The sequence below is a fragment of the Salmo salar genome, chromosome ssa04 (assembly GCF_905237065.1).
Source record: "Salmo salar chromosome ssa04, Ssal_v3.1, whole genome shotgun sequence".
Lineage (NCBI taxonomy): Eukaryota > Metazoa > Chordata > Actinopteri > Salmoniformes > Salmonidae > Salmo > Salmo salar.
The window spans coordinates 49,749,701-49,766,525 of NC_059445.1; the positions used below are offsets into that span (position 1 = coordinate 49,749,701).

Here is a 16,825-nt window from a genome sequence, read left to right on the forward strand (position 1 = left end):
CATCACTATAATGGAGATGGGACGCAGAACACACACTATAATGTCTTAGCACATGTGCACATGTTCACAGACTCACACAGTCGCAAACGTATACTATAGCCCCCTATGTGAACATAAAGGAGGAACATTCTGCTCAACATTCACACACATTCTGACACACACACCCAGGCAGCCCCCACCGGACCATCTAACAGACACAGATTGCATGTGTGTGGTTGTCTGTGTGGAGATGTTGACCAGACAGGGTCTCAGGCAGTCCAGGCACTCTAATGATGCTCTGCTGCAGGCCGCTCTGTCACAGGGAATCACACACACACGCACACACACACTCCCTCCCAGCTGCTGCTGTCTAGGCCTATGGATCTATTATCAGACACTTCCCCAGCCCATCAGAGAGGACGTGTGCTGTGTGGCCCCTCTCTGAATCAGTCAAGTTAATACAGAGCTCTTAGCTCGCTCTAACAGGGCTCTTCCCATGCCTACGCCTGATTCTCTCTGTATGAGTCATCATACACCAAGACTAACGACACCCATTACATGCCACCCTTACTGATGCACACAGCGCAGGCTCCTCCCACTCCACCTCTATCAGCACAGTCTCCTCCCACTCCACCTCTATCAGCACAGTCTCCTCCCGCTCCACCTCTATCAGCACAGGCTCCTCCCACTCCACCTCAATCAGCACAGTCTCCTCCCGCTCCACCTCTATCAGCACAGTCTCCTCCCGCTCCACCTCTATCAGCACAGGCTCCTCCCGCTCCACCTCTATCAGCACAGTCTCCTCCCGCTCCACCTCTAATCAGCACAGTCTCCTCCCGCTCCACCTCTATCAGCACAGTCTCCTCCCGCTCCACCTCTAATCAGCACAGTCTCCTCCCGCTCCACCTCTATCAGCACAGTCTCCTCCCGCTCCACCTCTATCAGCACAGTCTCCTCCCGCTCCACCTCTATCAGCACAGTCTCCTCCCGCTCCACCTCTATCAGGACAGTCTCCTCCCGCTCCACCTTTAAACAGCACAGTCTCCTCCCGCTCCACCTCAATCAACACAGTCTCCTCCCACTCCACCTCAATCAGCACAGTCTCCTCCCGCTCCACCTCTAATCAGCACAGTCTCCTCCCACTCCACCTCTATCAGCACAGTCTCCTCCCACTCCACCTCTAATCAGCACCGGCTCCTCCCGCTCCAACTCTAATCAGCACAGTCTCCTCCCGCTCCACCTCTAATCAGCACAGGCTCCTCCCGCTCCACCTCTATCAGCACCGGCTCCTCCCGCTCCACCTCTAATCAGCACAGTCTCCTCCCGCTCCACCTCTATCAGCACAGTCTCCTCCCAATCCACCTCTAATCAGCACAGTCTCCTCCTGCTCCACCTCTAATCAGCACAGTCTCCTCCCACTCCACCTCTATCAGCACCGGCTCCTCCCGCTCCACCTCTAATCAGCACAGTCTCCTCCCACTCCACCTCTAATCAGCACAGGCTCCTCCCACTCCACCTCTATCAGCACCGGCTCCTCCCGCTCCACCTCTAATCAGCACAGGCTCCTCCCACTCCACCTCTATCAGCACAGGCTCCTCCCGCTCCACCTCTAATCAGCACAGTCTCCGCCCGCTCCACCTCTAATCAGCACAGTCTCCTCCCACTCCACCTCTATCAGCACAGTCTCCTCCTGCTCCACCTCTAATCAGCACAGTCTCCTCCCGCTCCACCTCTAATCAGCACAGGCTCCTCCCGCTCCACCTCTAATCAGCGCAGTCTCCCCCCGCTCCACCTCTATCAGCACAGTCTCCACCCGCTCCACCTCTATCAGCACAGGCTCCACCTCTAATCAGCACAGTCTCCTCCCACTCCACCTCTAATCAGCACAGGCTCCTCCCACTCCACCTCTATCAGCACCGGCTCCTCCCGCTCCACCTCTAATCAGCACAGGCTCCTCCCACTCCACCTCTATCAGCACAGGCTCCTCCCGCTCCACCTCTAATCAGCACAGTCTCCGCCCGCTCCACCTCTAATCAGCACAGTCTCCTCCCACTCCACCTCTATCAGCACAGTCTCCTCCTGCTCCACCTCTAATCAGCACAGTCTCCTCCCGCTCCACCTCTAATCAGCACAGGCTCCTCCCGCTCCACCTCTAATCAGCGCAGTCTCCTCCCGCTCCACCTCTAATCAGCGCAGTCTCCCCCCGCTCCACCTCTATCAGCGCAGTCTCCCCCCGCTCCACCTCTATCAGCACAGTCTCCACCCGCTCCACCTCTATCAGCACAGGCTCCACCTCTAATCAGCACAGTCTCCGCCCGCTCCACCTCTATCGGCACAGTCTCCTCCCGCTCCACCTCTATCAGCACAGTCTCCCCCCGCTCCACCTCTAATCAGCACAGTCTCCTCCCGCTCCACCTCTAATCAGCACAGGCTCCTCCCGCTCCACCTCTAATCAGCACAGTCTCCTCCCGCTCCACCTCTATCGGCACAGTCTCCTCCCGCTCCACCTCTATCGGCACAGTCTCCTCCCGCTCCACCTCTAATCGGCACAGGCTCCTCCCGCTCCACCTCTAATCAGCGCAGTCTCCTCCCACTCCACCTCTAATCAGCACAGTCTCCTCCCACTCCACCTCTATCAGCACAGTCTCCGCCCGCTCCACCTCTATCAGCACAGTCTCCGCCCGCTCCACCTCTATCAGCACAGTCTCCGCCCGCTCCACCTCTATCAGCACAGGCTCCACCTCTAATCAGCACAGTCTCCGCCCGCTCCACCTCTATCAGCACAGTCTCCGCCCGCTCCACCTCTATCAGCACAGGCTCCACCTCTAATCAGCACAGTCTCCGCCCGCTCCACCTCTATCAGCACAGGCTCCACCTCTAATCAGCACAGTCTCCGCCCGCTCCACCTCTATCAGCACAGTCTCCACCCGCTCCACCTCTATCAGCACAGGCTCCACCTCTAATCAGCACAGTCTCCTCCTGCTCCACCTCTATCTAGGATATAAGGATACAATTCACCAATGAATCTGAATTAGCCTTTAGCTCCAACGGACACAAATCATTGCCGCGACTCTGGCCCTAGCCTCAGCTCTACCTCTCTAGCCCTGTTCACTGAGCACTGCTGCTGCCTCTCTCATCTACTGCTTGTTACTCAGCAGATAACACTGATGACGGCTGTAGATAATAAAGTGACACTTTCTACTGACCTTTTATTGTCTTCAATCTTGTCTGTCATGCCTTGCCATGCCTTGTCTCTCAAACGGTGCACAAACAGATCTAGTATCTAGGCTAGCTGGACATCTCCTGCACGTCCACCGTGTTTCTCTAGTTGGAGCACTTTGACTGCACTGGCTTGGTTGCACTAGAAGGCATCGATAGTAAAGTTATTCTGTCATGTCTACAAACAAGAGGTCTAACTCTACAGCCCTTTGCCCTGACCATCCCTCCTGACTCCAGCCCTGCATGTCTAGATGAACTCCTCACCAGGGCACAGAGTAGGTCCACAGCCTCCAGGATGAGCTCCTGGTGTCCGATGCGGGTGACCCCCAGCTCCTCCAGCTCCTGGTGGGTGATGTGGAGAAGCTGCTCCCCGTTGATCTTCTCCCTCTCAAAGTTTTTAATGTACTGCTGCAGACAGTCATCCAGGCCTGCATGGGGGACACACAACGAGGCGGGAAAATATGTTAGGCACACCTTTGTTCTAATAGTATGTCTTTGTCTTCTTACTGTCAACATCTAACTCATTCACTAGGTGTATGGAATGCAGATTGTGCTGATTTATTTAGAATAATTTAAGTTTGAAATATACCATGAAAGCTATAAATATAACAGTTGTATAAAGTGCTGTGTGATTGGCAGATTCAGACTAATTGCTGTAAAAAAAAGATTTGTAACCCCTACCAGGCTACTTTGACTCTAAAAACTCATTTTCCATTTCAGTCATTTTTTGTGTTAATTCCTACATAATACCAGGAGCATGCTTTCAACCATTCACGTTTCAACTCCAGAGAACTGAACAGAACCAGTCTACCAGCCGAGCTGCTCTTGTGTAGAGCAGAACAGAACCAGTCTACCAGTTGAGCTGCTCTTTGTGTAGAGCAGAACAGAACGGGGGCAGAGAGAAACGGGACTAGTCTAGGAGATAAACCCCTCTCACCACAGTGTATTAAAGCCATCCTTATCAGAGCACAGCAGAGCCACACAGACACACAGAGTCCACTGCAGCATTCTGTGTTGGAGCCATGTACAGCTGGCCAGGCGGCACAGAGAGAGAGAGAGAGAGAGAGGAGCCCAGAAAGCAGCAGAGCAGACTAGCAGAGTCGGGAGATGAGTCATCTCCAGCCACAGAGCATAGTGGAGCAGAGCAGGCCACAGCACAGAGCTGACCCACATTACACACACCGGCTGGGCCATGTCAACACACCAAAGCCCAGCACACACACATCCATGGCCACAGGCATTCAACAGGGGCCAAATTAGCCAGCTTGATGTTGCCTAGGTAGATCAAAGGATGATACATTCAGAGCCATATACAGATGACTCAGGGTACATCTATTCAATACTGACCTCGATCTATACAGTCTGTATAGTCAGGCAAATCATCTGAACTAAGTTCCCCATTTGTATGTGGCGAACACTTGTCTTGCCGTCTTGTGTGCTGCTGCACCGACCTCATTCTAAGTAACTGAATCGAGGCTCAATACGGGTCCTAAGAAATGTTTCTCTGAGCACACAGTGGCCTTGACATAAAAATTGATGGCCTTGTGTGTGGGTGTGTTTGTGTCTCCACAGTATGTTCGTGGGAGTGAAATTTGTGAAAGCATGTGCGTGTGTGTGTGTGTGTGTGTGTGGGGGGGGGGGGGGGTTGTTTCTGTATGCATGTGCATTTTTGTGTGTGATGCACACACGTTTATGCATCCATATACAATAATGATCATGTCATGTCTTGTTTGCAGTTTCACATGTGGAATAGCTGTTTTCACATGTTGAGCTTAAATTTCACGTGTGAAGTCATATTTTCACATGTATTAAATTTAAAGGTCACATGTTAACACCACCTCTTCACATGTGAGAAAAAAAGTTCTCACCTCACATGTGAATTACAGTTGCACATGTGAAATTCTCACTTTTTTTAACAAGTAGAAAACAATCACGTGGAAATCTAATTTGTTGTTTCACATGTGAAAAACATTCACATGTGAAAATCTAATTTGCAGTTTCGCATGTAAGAAACAGGCACATGTGAAAATCTAACTTCTACATTTGGAATTGCAAGTTAACATGTGGTGTTGAAATAGTGTTACTCACCAAACATGAAAAGGTGGTGTTAACACGTTGCAGTAGCAATGTTTCCACATATGGAATTGAAAATTATGTAATGCCATTCTGTAAAAAGTTAACTTAGCCTACCTGAGTATAACATTTGAAGTGCGTTAAAAACATTTTTTATAATGATTTCTGAGCCATTCATTTGGAGTGTTACTGTTGCAGCCGCACGCCACTCTTCTTCATACCTTGGTTAGTGACTGTTAGAAGAAGCCTAGAGAAAAGAACAGAGTGGCTAGCGCTCTGCCTCCTTATTTATCCTGTTTAACCCTTTACACTCGTTGGAATTGGCCTATATAGATAGGACTAAACTGAAATGATTCTTCACAGAAGAAATCTGAAAAGCATTTGCATAAGCATGGTAGCAACAGCGGAGGTACATAAAGATGGAGGCCCACATGTATTTACCACACATTTCTTCGTTAACAAATCTCAGCGGATACCGACAAAACAATGACGTCATATCTGAATTCTGAAATCTATATGCACTTTTGCCATTGAAACGGAACAGCTTGGAGATTATTGGAAAATTATTAGACCAAAGTTGAGGACCCAACGGTTCACCTGAAACAAGACTGAATCCAAACATTACACTGTTGATTATATTATACTGTACATTCACTCTACTTTTATAACGAATTCTGAAAATACTCTGGATACATTCAATAACATGATAAGAATATTCCTGGAAAATGTGGGATAGGTGCAACATAAGACAAAAAAATGACAAGGATTTGAGTGAGAGGACTAACTGGTATCTCCAAGTGGCCACACACCTCTCCAAAGTGTGCACAGTTCCCAAGTCATTTCAATGCACTTTTATGACTTAAAGAAGAGTCTTCAACTATAAGGTTCTTTTTTGAGCTCTCCTAGCAGTGCCGTTGCGGAACTAGGGCAAGCACACTTGTAGTTGTTTCGTTTGGAACACAACGCTGCATGCCCGCGATCATACAATTACTTTTGTTGTTGACGCAACCCACAAATGGCCCATTATAAATCGCAATCTGGGTCAAGTGAGCATCATTTGAAAGCTTATTGTATTGCCAAAATGACTAGCTAAGTTATAAAATACGACCTGGCAGTGTTGCTCTTTCACAAGGCAATTCAGAGAAATATCGTAATTTTGGTGCGTGTTGAAAAGAGTCATGAGTGAATTCAGGTGTGTTCCGCTGCGAATGTTCTTGACAATAGACAAACATACGCTAATTCTGTTCAAAACAAGCCAGGGTACGACGCCATGTCACCTTGTAACTTTACATAAAAAATAGTGATCAGAAACGTGGATCAAAAATGACATCGACATTTTACCCAAAGGAATAATTCAGAGTCCTCAATGCCCTCAAAAACAGGTCAGTCCCTCCCTCTTACTCTCATTGGCATTGAACCTATTCTCACACACAGATAATTGTGGTTATGAAATAGATGAGGTACAGTTCAATTAGTTTGCCAACTGCCCTACCCTGATCCACAAAGTTGGAGCGTAGTATGAATGCAAGGCACGCATTACCAAGGCAGGTTCACTGTCCATGGTGCTAGTTTTTCATGAACGCCTCAACTGGTGCATTGGTGTGTGTGTGCCTACCTGTGTGTGTAGTGTGTAATATACAGACAATGTTCTTTGTAACAAGAAGTGTAAACCCTAATCATAGAATTACATAATCACAATGACATTAATTTAATTATATGGAAATGTGAAGTGCACATTTAGACAGGTGTTTGGCTTGCTTGTATGACATCAAAGCGGTATTTATTATAATCCTCACCGTATCATCTTTCAAAATACATCGAGTCCTATTAATTTACAACATTTCCCTCACTCAGACAACAAAACATTTACTAAAGTTGCCCAATTAGTGGGAGGGATGGGGGTTACTTCTTGTCGCGTGCGATGCTCAAATTCAGAACAGCTGTCAGTCAAAACCAATGATGTATATAAACCCTGGATGACTAACAGGGGGCGCTGTATTGAAATCACTGCGCAGCCACCTTGGTACTCCTCCGTTGTAAAAAAGATTTAGGAAACTATATAAATGCATTTATGAATGTCTACATTCATTTGACACATGTATTCTATTACAGAAAACGTAATGCATACTTTTCATTTATATTATGTTAGCTAAACATAAAAAATTAAAAATGACATTCCTTAATTTTTTGGGAGAGTACTAATGCTATTGTCCCCAGTACAGCAAGGAAATACTTAAATACATGTTATTCCATTCATTCCTATGGAGGACTGAGCTTACTGGGGAGTACCAATATGGCCAACTTGCGTCTTCAGCGTCTCTCAATTGCCAATACATAGCAAAGCAATCTAGCGTTCATACACATCATTAGTCAAAACCCATACAGCGCTGTGAAGTGAAGAGCCTGAACTCTGACGTAATTTAAAGCGTGTTACTGTACAGCAACTGCGTTTATCAGTGCTCATATCTGCCATTTTCAACGCGTATATAGGTGTAAAGGGCTACCATGTTAAAACTAGTGCTATCTTGACAGTTAACTCAAGTTCACGTTCTGTCATTTTTGTGCACTTTTTTATTGCATTGTCTGAAAGCTTTCAAAATTCACTGAAAACATCCAAGATACATAACCTATACAACTAAAAAAACAATGCGATGTCAAAACAAACTGACTTTGAGGTTAAAGAAAGTGTGTTTACCAATTTAACTGATTTTGCTTACTGTTACTTTGGACAAATCAAATATGTCAATATGCAATTAGTCATGATTAATCACATCAAATACTGCAATAACTCAATTACATTTTGTATCAATTGACAGCCCTACTTGACATTAAAATGTGAAAATGCACATGACAGAGTCGTGGTTTCTCATGGCGACTTCAAAATGAGTGTTGTCCTTCTTGGTCTAATGGTCAACATGTTGGCTTCTCCCATGGGACATCGGGGCACTAATGTCACACCAGCTGAAAAAGAATATTTGATATATATAATATCACAGGTCTCCCATGGGAGAAGCCAACATCCTGACCACTACAGTGCATTCGGAAAGTATTCAGACTTCTTCCCTTTTCCACATTTTGTTACATTTACAGCCTTGTTCAGGTGCATCGTGTTTCCATTGATCTTCCTTGATATGTTTCTACAAATTGATTGGAGATCACCTGTGGTAAATTCAATTGATTGGGCATGATTTGGAAAGGCGCACACCTGTCAATGGTCCCACAGTTGACAGTGCATGTCAAAGCAAAAACCAAGCCATGACGTCGAAGGAATTGTCCTTAGAGCTCCGAGACAGGATTGTGTCGAGCCACAGATCTGGGGAAGGGTACCAAAAAATGTCTGCAGCATTGAAAGTTCCCAAGAAAACAGTGGCCTCCATCATTCTTAAATGGAAGAAGTTTGGAAAAACCCAAGACTCTTCCTAGAGCTGGCCGCCCAGCCAAACTTAGTAATCGGGGGAGAAGGGCCTTGGTCAGGGAGGTGACCAAGAACTCGATGGTCACTCTAACAGAGCTCCAGAGTTCCTCTGTGGAGATGGGAGAACCTTCCAGATGGACAACCATCTCTGCAGCACATCACCAATCAGGCATTTATGGTAGAGTGGCCAGACGGAAGCCATTTCTCAGTAAAAGGCACATGTGAGCCCGCTTGGAATTTGCCAAAAGGCACCTAAAGGACTCTCAGACCATGAGAAACAAGATTTTCTGGTCTGATGAAACCAAAATTAAACTATTTGGCCTGAATGCCAAGCGTCACATCTGGAGGAAACCTGACACCATCCCTATGGTGAAGCATGGTGGTGGCAGCATCATGCTGTGGGGATGTTTTTCAGCGACAGGGACTGGGAGACTAGTCAGGTTTGATGGACAAATGAATGGAGCAAAGTACAGAGAGACCCATGATGAAAACCTGCTCCAGAGCGCTCAGGATCTCAGACTGGGGTGAAGGTTCACCTTCCAACAGGACAACGATCCTAAGCACACAGCGAAGACAACTCAGGAGTGGCTTTGGGACAAGTCTCTGAATGTCCTTGAGTGGCCCAGCCAGAGCCCGGACTTGAAACTAATCGAATCATCTCTGGAGAGACCTGAAAATAGCTGTGCAGCAATGCTCCCCATCCAACCTGAGAGAGCTTGAGAGGATCTGCAGAGAAGAATGTGAGAAACTCCCCAATACAGGTGTGCCAAGGTTGTAGCGTCATACCCAAGAAGATTCAAGGCTGTAATCGCTGCCAAAGGTGCTTCAACAAAGTACTGAGTAAAGGGTCTGAATACTTAAGAAAATGTGATATTTCAGTTGTAGTTTTTTATTAGATATTTGAAGAAAAAAAATAGAAACCTGTTTTTGCTTTGTCATTATGGGGTCTTGTGTGTAGGTTAATGAGGTGGGGAAATTATTTAATCCATTTTAGAATAACAAATGTGGAAAAAGTCAAGGGGTCTGAATAGTTTTCGAGTGCACTGTATGTGAAACATCATACGTAGGCTATGTTTTTCCTACTTGACATTTTTTCCACGTGATTTGTTCAGGTGAAAATTCATGTGAAACGTTGTTTTCTGAAAACCCCGTGTCTGACTCGTGAAACTTTCACATCATTTTTTTTCCACATGTGAATTTTTTTCATGCTTTTCTTGTAAGGGTGCTTTTATTTGATAGCTTGCCGCATGTGGGATTTCCATTCTGTTGCCTTCCTTTAGCTATCAAGGTTCCATGGCAACAGTTTCCTGGTGACCAAGAGGCAAGCCCCCTTGAAGAAGTGAATTATTCGCAGTATATTTCTTAATTGTTGCCCTCAGACCTATCACAGAATGAAATACAACAGGTATATAATATTCATTCTAAATGACAACGACATTTTACCCAAAGGAATAATCCAGAGTCCTCAATGCCCTCAAAAACAGGTCAGTCCCTCCCTCTTACTCTCATTGGCATTGAACCTATTCTCACACACAGATAATTGTGGTTATGAAATAGATGAGGTACAGTTCAATTAGTGTGCCAACTGCCCTACCCTGATCCACAAAGTTGGAGCGTAGTATGAATGCAAGGCACGCATTACCAAGGCAAGTTCGCTGTCCATGGTGCTAGTTTTTCATGAACGCCTCAACTGGTGCATTGGTGTGTGTGTGTGTGTGTGTGTGTGTGTGTGTGTGTGTGCATGCCATGCTGTGCCTACTTGTGTGTGTAGTGTCTAATATTTAGACAATGTTCTTTGTAACAAGGAGTGTAAAGCCCTTATTATAGAATTACATAATTACAATTATAGAATCTCTATTGCCCTAATGATCATTATATTAGGAAAATCAGGTGAGAGTTCCCCCTCACGACTGTGTCCACTGGCCACCTTTCAAAAACCACTCAAGAACAAGAGATTAAAAGCCACCAGTAACACACAGTTAACAGTGTGGAGCGGGTGTGGATATTCTTTGCAGCTGTGGCAGCACAAAGACATTTATCAACTTGCATATCAGCATTCTTTGTGTCTCAGATTGCACATCAGCAACCATTCTGTCTCAAATGACCTTAGGATAGATATTAGACCGGCTCTGTTCTTTATGTCAGTTGTATTCTACCAGTCTTATAGACTGTCAAGATGTTGCTGTGTATTGGCGTCATCCGTTGGCCTACAGCATTGAATATAACAGATGACAAAGATGTCACTTTGCCTATGCACTTTCCATGGTGTTTGGGGTGGAGAATTTGAGGCTGAACTGAAGTTCTTCTAGTTGTGTTGTGTATCAGCTGTACAGAAGTTGTGCCGTAGGCGAGCCCTGCCCTGCTGCGAAGGCTGTAAACACATCTGTGACAGCAGCGCCAGAAGCAAGCACGGTTATGCACTTCTGGACTGACACTTGGCTGGCAGAAACTACTGTATGTGGGAAAACATATCCCATGTCTGGGTTGGCATCACAGCTTCTTTAGTTGGATGACAGTAAATCCTTGTACCCTGGTGAGAGAGAACGTGATCAGATCTATCTCACTTGTGTTTGGTTGTTACAGTAACTAATAGGTGTTTCTTTTGATCGTCATTCAACCATTTGGATGTATACGCATGAAGTTTCTCATGCTCACCTTTCTTTCCAATGAAGGCTTGTTGTCAATTAGTGTTTCACCTCCAGAATGACAGAAGTCTGCCACTACTAACATAACACTGCACACAATCTGATTATGGCAGGTAATGTAGCGCAACAATTGTTTTGTCATCCATTTGGTCTTACCTAAGGGGTACTTCACCTCAGCTGTACTCTTAGCCCACACTATATAATAAAAGCAACTATAGGTAGGTATATTTTCTCTCATAGAAATATGAATGTTATGGCAGATAGTGGAGAACTCTTCAAAACACACTGAACATGCCAACCATTTTGAGTTCAGTTAACAGCATATCTTAAAGGTAAAATTGAATATTGTGGTTGCAAAAGCTGCTGTCCAGTTCGATTAGCTGGCAACCTGCAATATGTTCCTTATCACTACCCACAATGGTTGATTTTTGTAGCAATGTAACAATGTAAATCATAGTCCCTGCCAACGCATTATCAAATAAGGAAGGTTCGCTGTCCATGGTGCTAGTTTAGCAAACGCCTCAATTGATGCCAACACTTATTCGATCTGTGTGTGTGTGTGTGTGTGTGTGTGTGTGTGTGTGTGTGTGTGTTAGAGGGGGGGGGCACGCAGTCTTTATGGTATGAGGTAATCTACATGTGAACCTTATATAGGTAAACTGATTGTTGATCACCTTTACACGTAGCATAATAAGTTGGTCTGAGTATCTGGTTGGTGTTCTACAAATGCGTAGCCTACATCAGGCCAGGGCGATAATTAGGCAACACTGAATAGCGCGCTTCTACATCAGGGTCGGATACACAAAATGGCACACGATCAATATTTCAATGCAAAGAATAGCAGCGTTTTAGCTCAAATCAGCCCCAATTTATTAAACCACGTATTCAGATAAAAGATAACAAATGTACACCTATCCATGTTAGTCGCTTCAAACTGTATTCTGTCAGTATCATGCAAATGAAAAGAAACATGTTTTATAATCATTACCTTTCATCCAATCCAGCACTTGCTTAGGTGTCCATTTGCTTATAGGTTCCATCACGAGGGCCATCATCGATGTCTTCAAATCCTTCAAACAAGGACTTGATCGAGCATGAAAATCGGGTGTCGCAAATCAGAAATGTTGCGTCGGTATACCAGAGATCAAATAACATAGGTGCACCTTCTTGGGTAAAGGCATGGCTGGTGACAGTATCCTGGGTACGGAATGCTATGGTGCAGTCCACGCGCTCACAGAAACGACTCAGCCGCCTCTCTCTCTCTCTCTCTCTCTCTCTCTCTCTCATACACACACACACACACTCAACAGTAGCCTACCTGCCGACCCCACTGTACTGTGTAGAGAAGCGAGTCTCTGAGTGAGAAAGTCTTGCAACCCCTCCCTCCCCTGCACACCGCAGCATCACATGCTTCATTCCAGAGACACAGGGAATGGTGCAATAATATATAATTACCTGATGCCTTTATAGAGAAACATTGGCAGCTGAACGTAAGGCATAACAATTAAGTATATTCTTATATTTTTTACCTTTTGTATCAGGAATATGTTCACCCCCTTAACTGTTTCAAGTTCCAGCCAATATGAATAGGAACAGAACCGAAGCCATTGTGTTTTAACCAATAGAAACCTAGCGATGATTGCATCAATGCCTGTATGGGGGGGCTATACAGTATGGGGGGAAACCATATTAAAACTGGGTCACCCTGCAATTTACATTGAAGTAATGACTCAAACAAATCATGTAAGATACAATTGAATGACAGAGTCTTTTTTTCTTCAGTTACAAAATATCTCAGTTACTGTAAAACCACATCATGACTGGGGTATGGGGTATGTGCTTATCACTTCTTTCTGATGTTCCCATGTTTTATTATATGGAAAAGACACATTTTGTAGATACTTATCAACCTATAGCCAAAATAACTACTACAACTACAATCAACTATATATGGTGTGTGAGCACACTACATGATTCTGTTGCACAACACATCTCTACAGGTCCTCGGAATTCATCCCACTGAGTCCCACCAGGATATGGTTAATAATTCAGTCCTCACTGTGCTGGGTGATGATGACACATCTTTACCTGCTAAGCCTATTAACGACTCTTTGGAGATCTGCCCATTTCTTGTATCTTTATTGAAGTCTCCCCATGTCTCACTATATGGTGTAAAATGGCATCAAACTTCAAAAACCTGAACATTTGGTTCTGGTAAATTATCAGAGGCATGGGCACCACAATCCCTGACCATTACCCACTCCTATGCTGCTCTAACAGTGCCATGCTAATAGTCCTTGGCTTGGCTGGTGTATGACCCAGTGGCTCCCGACAGGGTGTGAAGTGGTGGCATTGGCACTTTCTCCCCACACACACAGGTTTACTGTTAATCCTCTCCCAAGCAGCATATACTGACCGTGCTTAAAGTTACTCGATACTGGTTTTCACATTAGATGCACCCATCTAAAAGAAAAATGCATGCATATCTAGCACATGCTATCATATAGTCACACCCACATAAACCTTGCCAGTCTTACATCCCCGCCTTTGATGCCTAAGAGGGGGATTTCTGAAATGAAGCTACCCACCTGAGTCATGACATTCACTTGATATGATTGACAGTGATCTAGATGGATAGGCCTCCTCAGAGGTAAAATAACAACCTGTCATGGCTAAACCAGAAAGTGTCTGATATGCACCTTATGTTTAGTATACTTTTATACACTGAGTGGACAAAACATTAAGAACACCTGCTCTTTCCATGACATAGACTGACCAGGTGAATCCAGGTGAAAGCTATGATCCCTTATTAGTATCACCTGTTAAATCCGCTTCAGTCAGTGTAGATGAAGGGGAGGAGACAGGTTAAAGAACGATTTTTAAGCCTTGAGACAATTGAGACATGGCTTGTGTATGTGTGCCATTCAGAGGGTGAATGGGTAAGACAAAAGATTTTAGTGCCTTGGAACGGGGTATGGTAGTAGGTGCCAGACGCACCTGCTTGTGTTAAGAACTGCAACGCTGCTGGGTTTTCACACTCAACAGTTTCCTGTGTGTTTCAAGAATGGTCCACCATCCAATGGACATTCAGCCAACTTGACACAACTGTGGGAAGCATTGGAGTCAACATGAGCCAGCATCCCTGTGGAACGCATTCGACACCTTGTAGAGTCCATGCCCCGACGAATTGTAGCTGTTCTTAGGGCAAAGGGGGGTGGAGGGTGCAACTGAATAGTAGGAAGGTGTTCTTAATGTTTTGTACACTGTGTAGTCCATTTCACTACCCATTCCAATGGCCAGTTTATTCTCCACAAGACATGATGGCAATAGCTCAGTGCTTTAGCATATTCATGTATTCAATTCAGTCAGTTGCATCTAAGATTAAAAAGCGTTTCAAATTTGGCAGAGCTTGATATATTGATCTGACAACGATGTTGTGTAATGTGCTTTCTTGTCAAAATGTTATGTGACACTTGCAGTTAACATGCAATGTTAGTGTATGACAGCAGGTGTCAATATTTTCCAACTTCTTCTGACAACCAAGATAGCAAAATAGCTATTTTTTACTGTTTTGTAATAGTCTGTGGTTATGCCACTATAATTTCAGATCTGCAATATCTGTGAGGAATCATTTCTCAGAAACAAGAACCAAGATGCTAAGTGATCCCTCACCTTACAGTTTGTCTCCTCTTTGTCCTTCAACTTGAAAGCTTGGGATTGTCTCAGGCTCCCAAGTATTACATTATAGGAACTGGTCGCATTTATGAAGTAGATATTATGGACATTGTGGCATTTTCTAAAGACATTTCTTCTAACAATTCAACAAAATGAACGGATCTCTATCCCAAACTATCAATTTAATTTACCTATTGAACCCAATGCAATACAACTGACCACTAAGTATACAGATTCAGTACAGAGAAAACGAAACTAAAACTGTAGACCATTCTCAAGGATGTTACAGTCGGAGGACACAGTGAAACTACTGCTGGTTTGAGTCAGGTGGGTTTTCTTCTAGGCTCAGGGTTGGAGATGCGCAGGTTGGGGGAGCTGAAGTGGGAGCTAGCCACGTTGCAGGTGCTAAGGTAGTGGATGACGATGCTCTGGGCCGTATTGGAGTCCAGGCCGTGGTCCTGACAGAGATGCAGGCTGAGCTGCATTACTGGGGCTGGTATCAAGCCCTGGGGAGGTGTCTGGACCAGGGGAGAGCTGCCCCGGGCCAGGCTGTCCTGCATGTGCTGTCTGTACACCTCCAGCAGCTTACTCTCCAGATAGCCATTCAGCATGGAATTGGACAGAGGCTCCCTGTTCAGGGCGATGATGCTGCTGTCCATGACCAGGCAACCCTCATCCTGCAGGGGCTGGGACTCCATCTGCACCCTAGGCTCTACAGGCCCTGTGGGTTCCAAGGCCTCCAGCTCTCCCAGGTCCTGAGACTGAAGAAGTGGTCCTTCGAACCCCTCATTCTCCAGCCGTGGGCTCTCTGAGCTCCTGTTTCCCACATGGTCCCCTCTGAGCTGCAGGTCGGGGTAGTCTTTGCAGAAGGTGGTGCAGCACCAGGAGCGATAGAGCTCCAGGTCACCATAGTCGTCACAGTGGCTATTTGGGATGGTGAGGGCATCACTGAGCCTGGTTGTCACTCTAGGATCAGACTGCACCCGACCTTCCATGTTTCCTATGCAGTCCACACACCAGAAGCACATTTAAAAATATGGCAATAAAAAATGAAAACAATTATTAAACATCATACTCATCATATATGAACATTGTAAGATCAAGCATATTCTACTGATTCAGAAAGACATGCAGCATTTCAGACAAATCCAAAATGCTTACCTGACATTGAACCTGGGGTCAGAATGATATTGGGGACAGGATGTGGTGGACGTTCCTGAGCCTTTGTGGAATGGGGGTCACAATCCTCTTCCCTGTACCTGAAGACTCTGATGAAGGCTTCTCCCAACATGACAACCACTACATAACAGTGCAAATTGTCTCAATACAACATAGCAGTAAACCACACCAACTAGCACTTTCAATTGTGATTCTCCATAGATTTTATTCCAGGACTAGCATTAATGTGGTTCCAGGAAACCACCCCAAATAATCATGTTAGCATGACATAGCCTATCAGGTTCGAAAGATAAATAAATATTTAGATTCTCTTGCCAGGTCACATAAAACATAAAATAGTATAAAACACATGACAGATAGTGACAATATCCCTACCTCTGTTTTTAGAATAGATGGTGTTTCTTTAGTCTGTCCACTAATACAAGGTTTACAAGTTAGCTACAGATTTCTCTAACTGGTGAGCAGCCACGGTAATGTGCTGTCCCAAATTGTACTGAGCTTCTGAGTAGCAAATGTCAAAAACAGGAAGCATTGTTAGAAATAAAATTAGAACACTCACTGCCCCTGCATTTCAGCTTCTGCCTTCTGTTGTGTGACATTCCATTTAGAATGTAAGGAGAACTGAAACAATTATGTGACA

At 45.1% G+C, this 16,825-nt stretch overlaps 2 protein-coding genes across 4 annotated transcripts in view; both read right to left on the reverse strand.

The window, feature by feature from the left end:
- Positions 1–12,704, reverse strand: part of LOC106603324 (connector enhancer of kinase suppressor of ras 2) — a 65,253-nt gene extending 52,549 nt beyond the window's left edge. For 2 of the 3 annotated variants that reach the window (XM_045717043.1, XM_045717042.1), the window contains exons 1-2: positions 12,320–12,704; positions 3,463–3,626 (exon numbers count right to left, since the gene is read on the reverse strand). In XM_045717043.1, the coding sequence (XP_045572999.1) occupies positions 3,463–3,626; positions 12,320–12,386 (231 nt within the window). In that variant the 5' untranslated portion in view covers positions 12,387–12,704. The remainder of the gene's footprint in view (positions 1–3,462; positions 3,627–12,319) is intronic. The other variant, XM_014196858.2, reaches the window with a different exon arrangement.
- Positions 12,705–14,765: 2,061 nt separating this feature from the next.
- LOC106603325 (TLR adapter interacting with SLC15A4 on the lysosome) lies at positions 14,766–16,691 on the reverse strand. The gene is made up of 3 exons (XM_014196860.2): positions 16,561–16,691; positions 16,168–16,305; positions 14,766–16,006 (listed from the first exon to the last, which is right to left on the reverse strand). The coding sequence occupies exons 2-3, from the start codon at positions 16,295–16,297 to the stop codon at positions 15,330–15,332; spliced, it is 807 nt and encodes a 268-aa protein (XP_014052335.1). The 5' UTR covers positions 16,298–16,305; positions 16,561–16,691; the 3' UTR covers positions 14,766–15,329.
- Positions 16,692–16,825: the final 134 nt, after the last annotated feature.

Coding starts and splice junctions, on each gene's coding strand:
- LOC106603325 (XM_014196860.2), bottom strand. CDS start 16,297: ATGTTGGGAGAAGCCTTCATCAGAGTCTTCAGGTACAGGGAAGAGGAT. Junction 16,007..16,167: donor GACCCCAGGTTCAATGTCAG/GTAAGCATTTTG, acceptor TGGACTGCATAG/GAAACATGGAAGGTCGGGTG.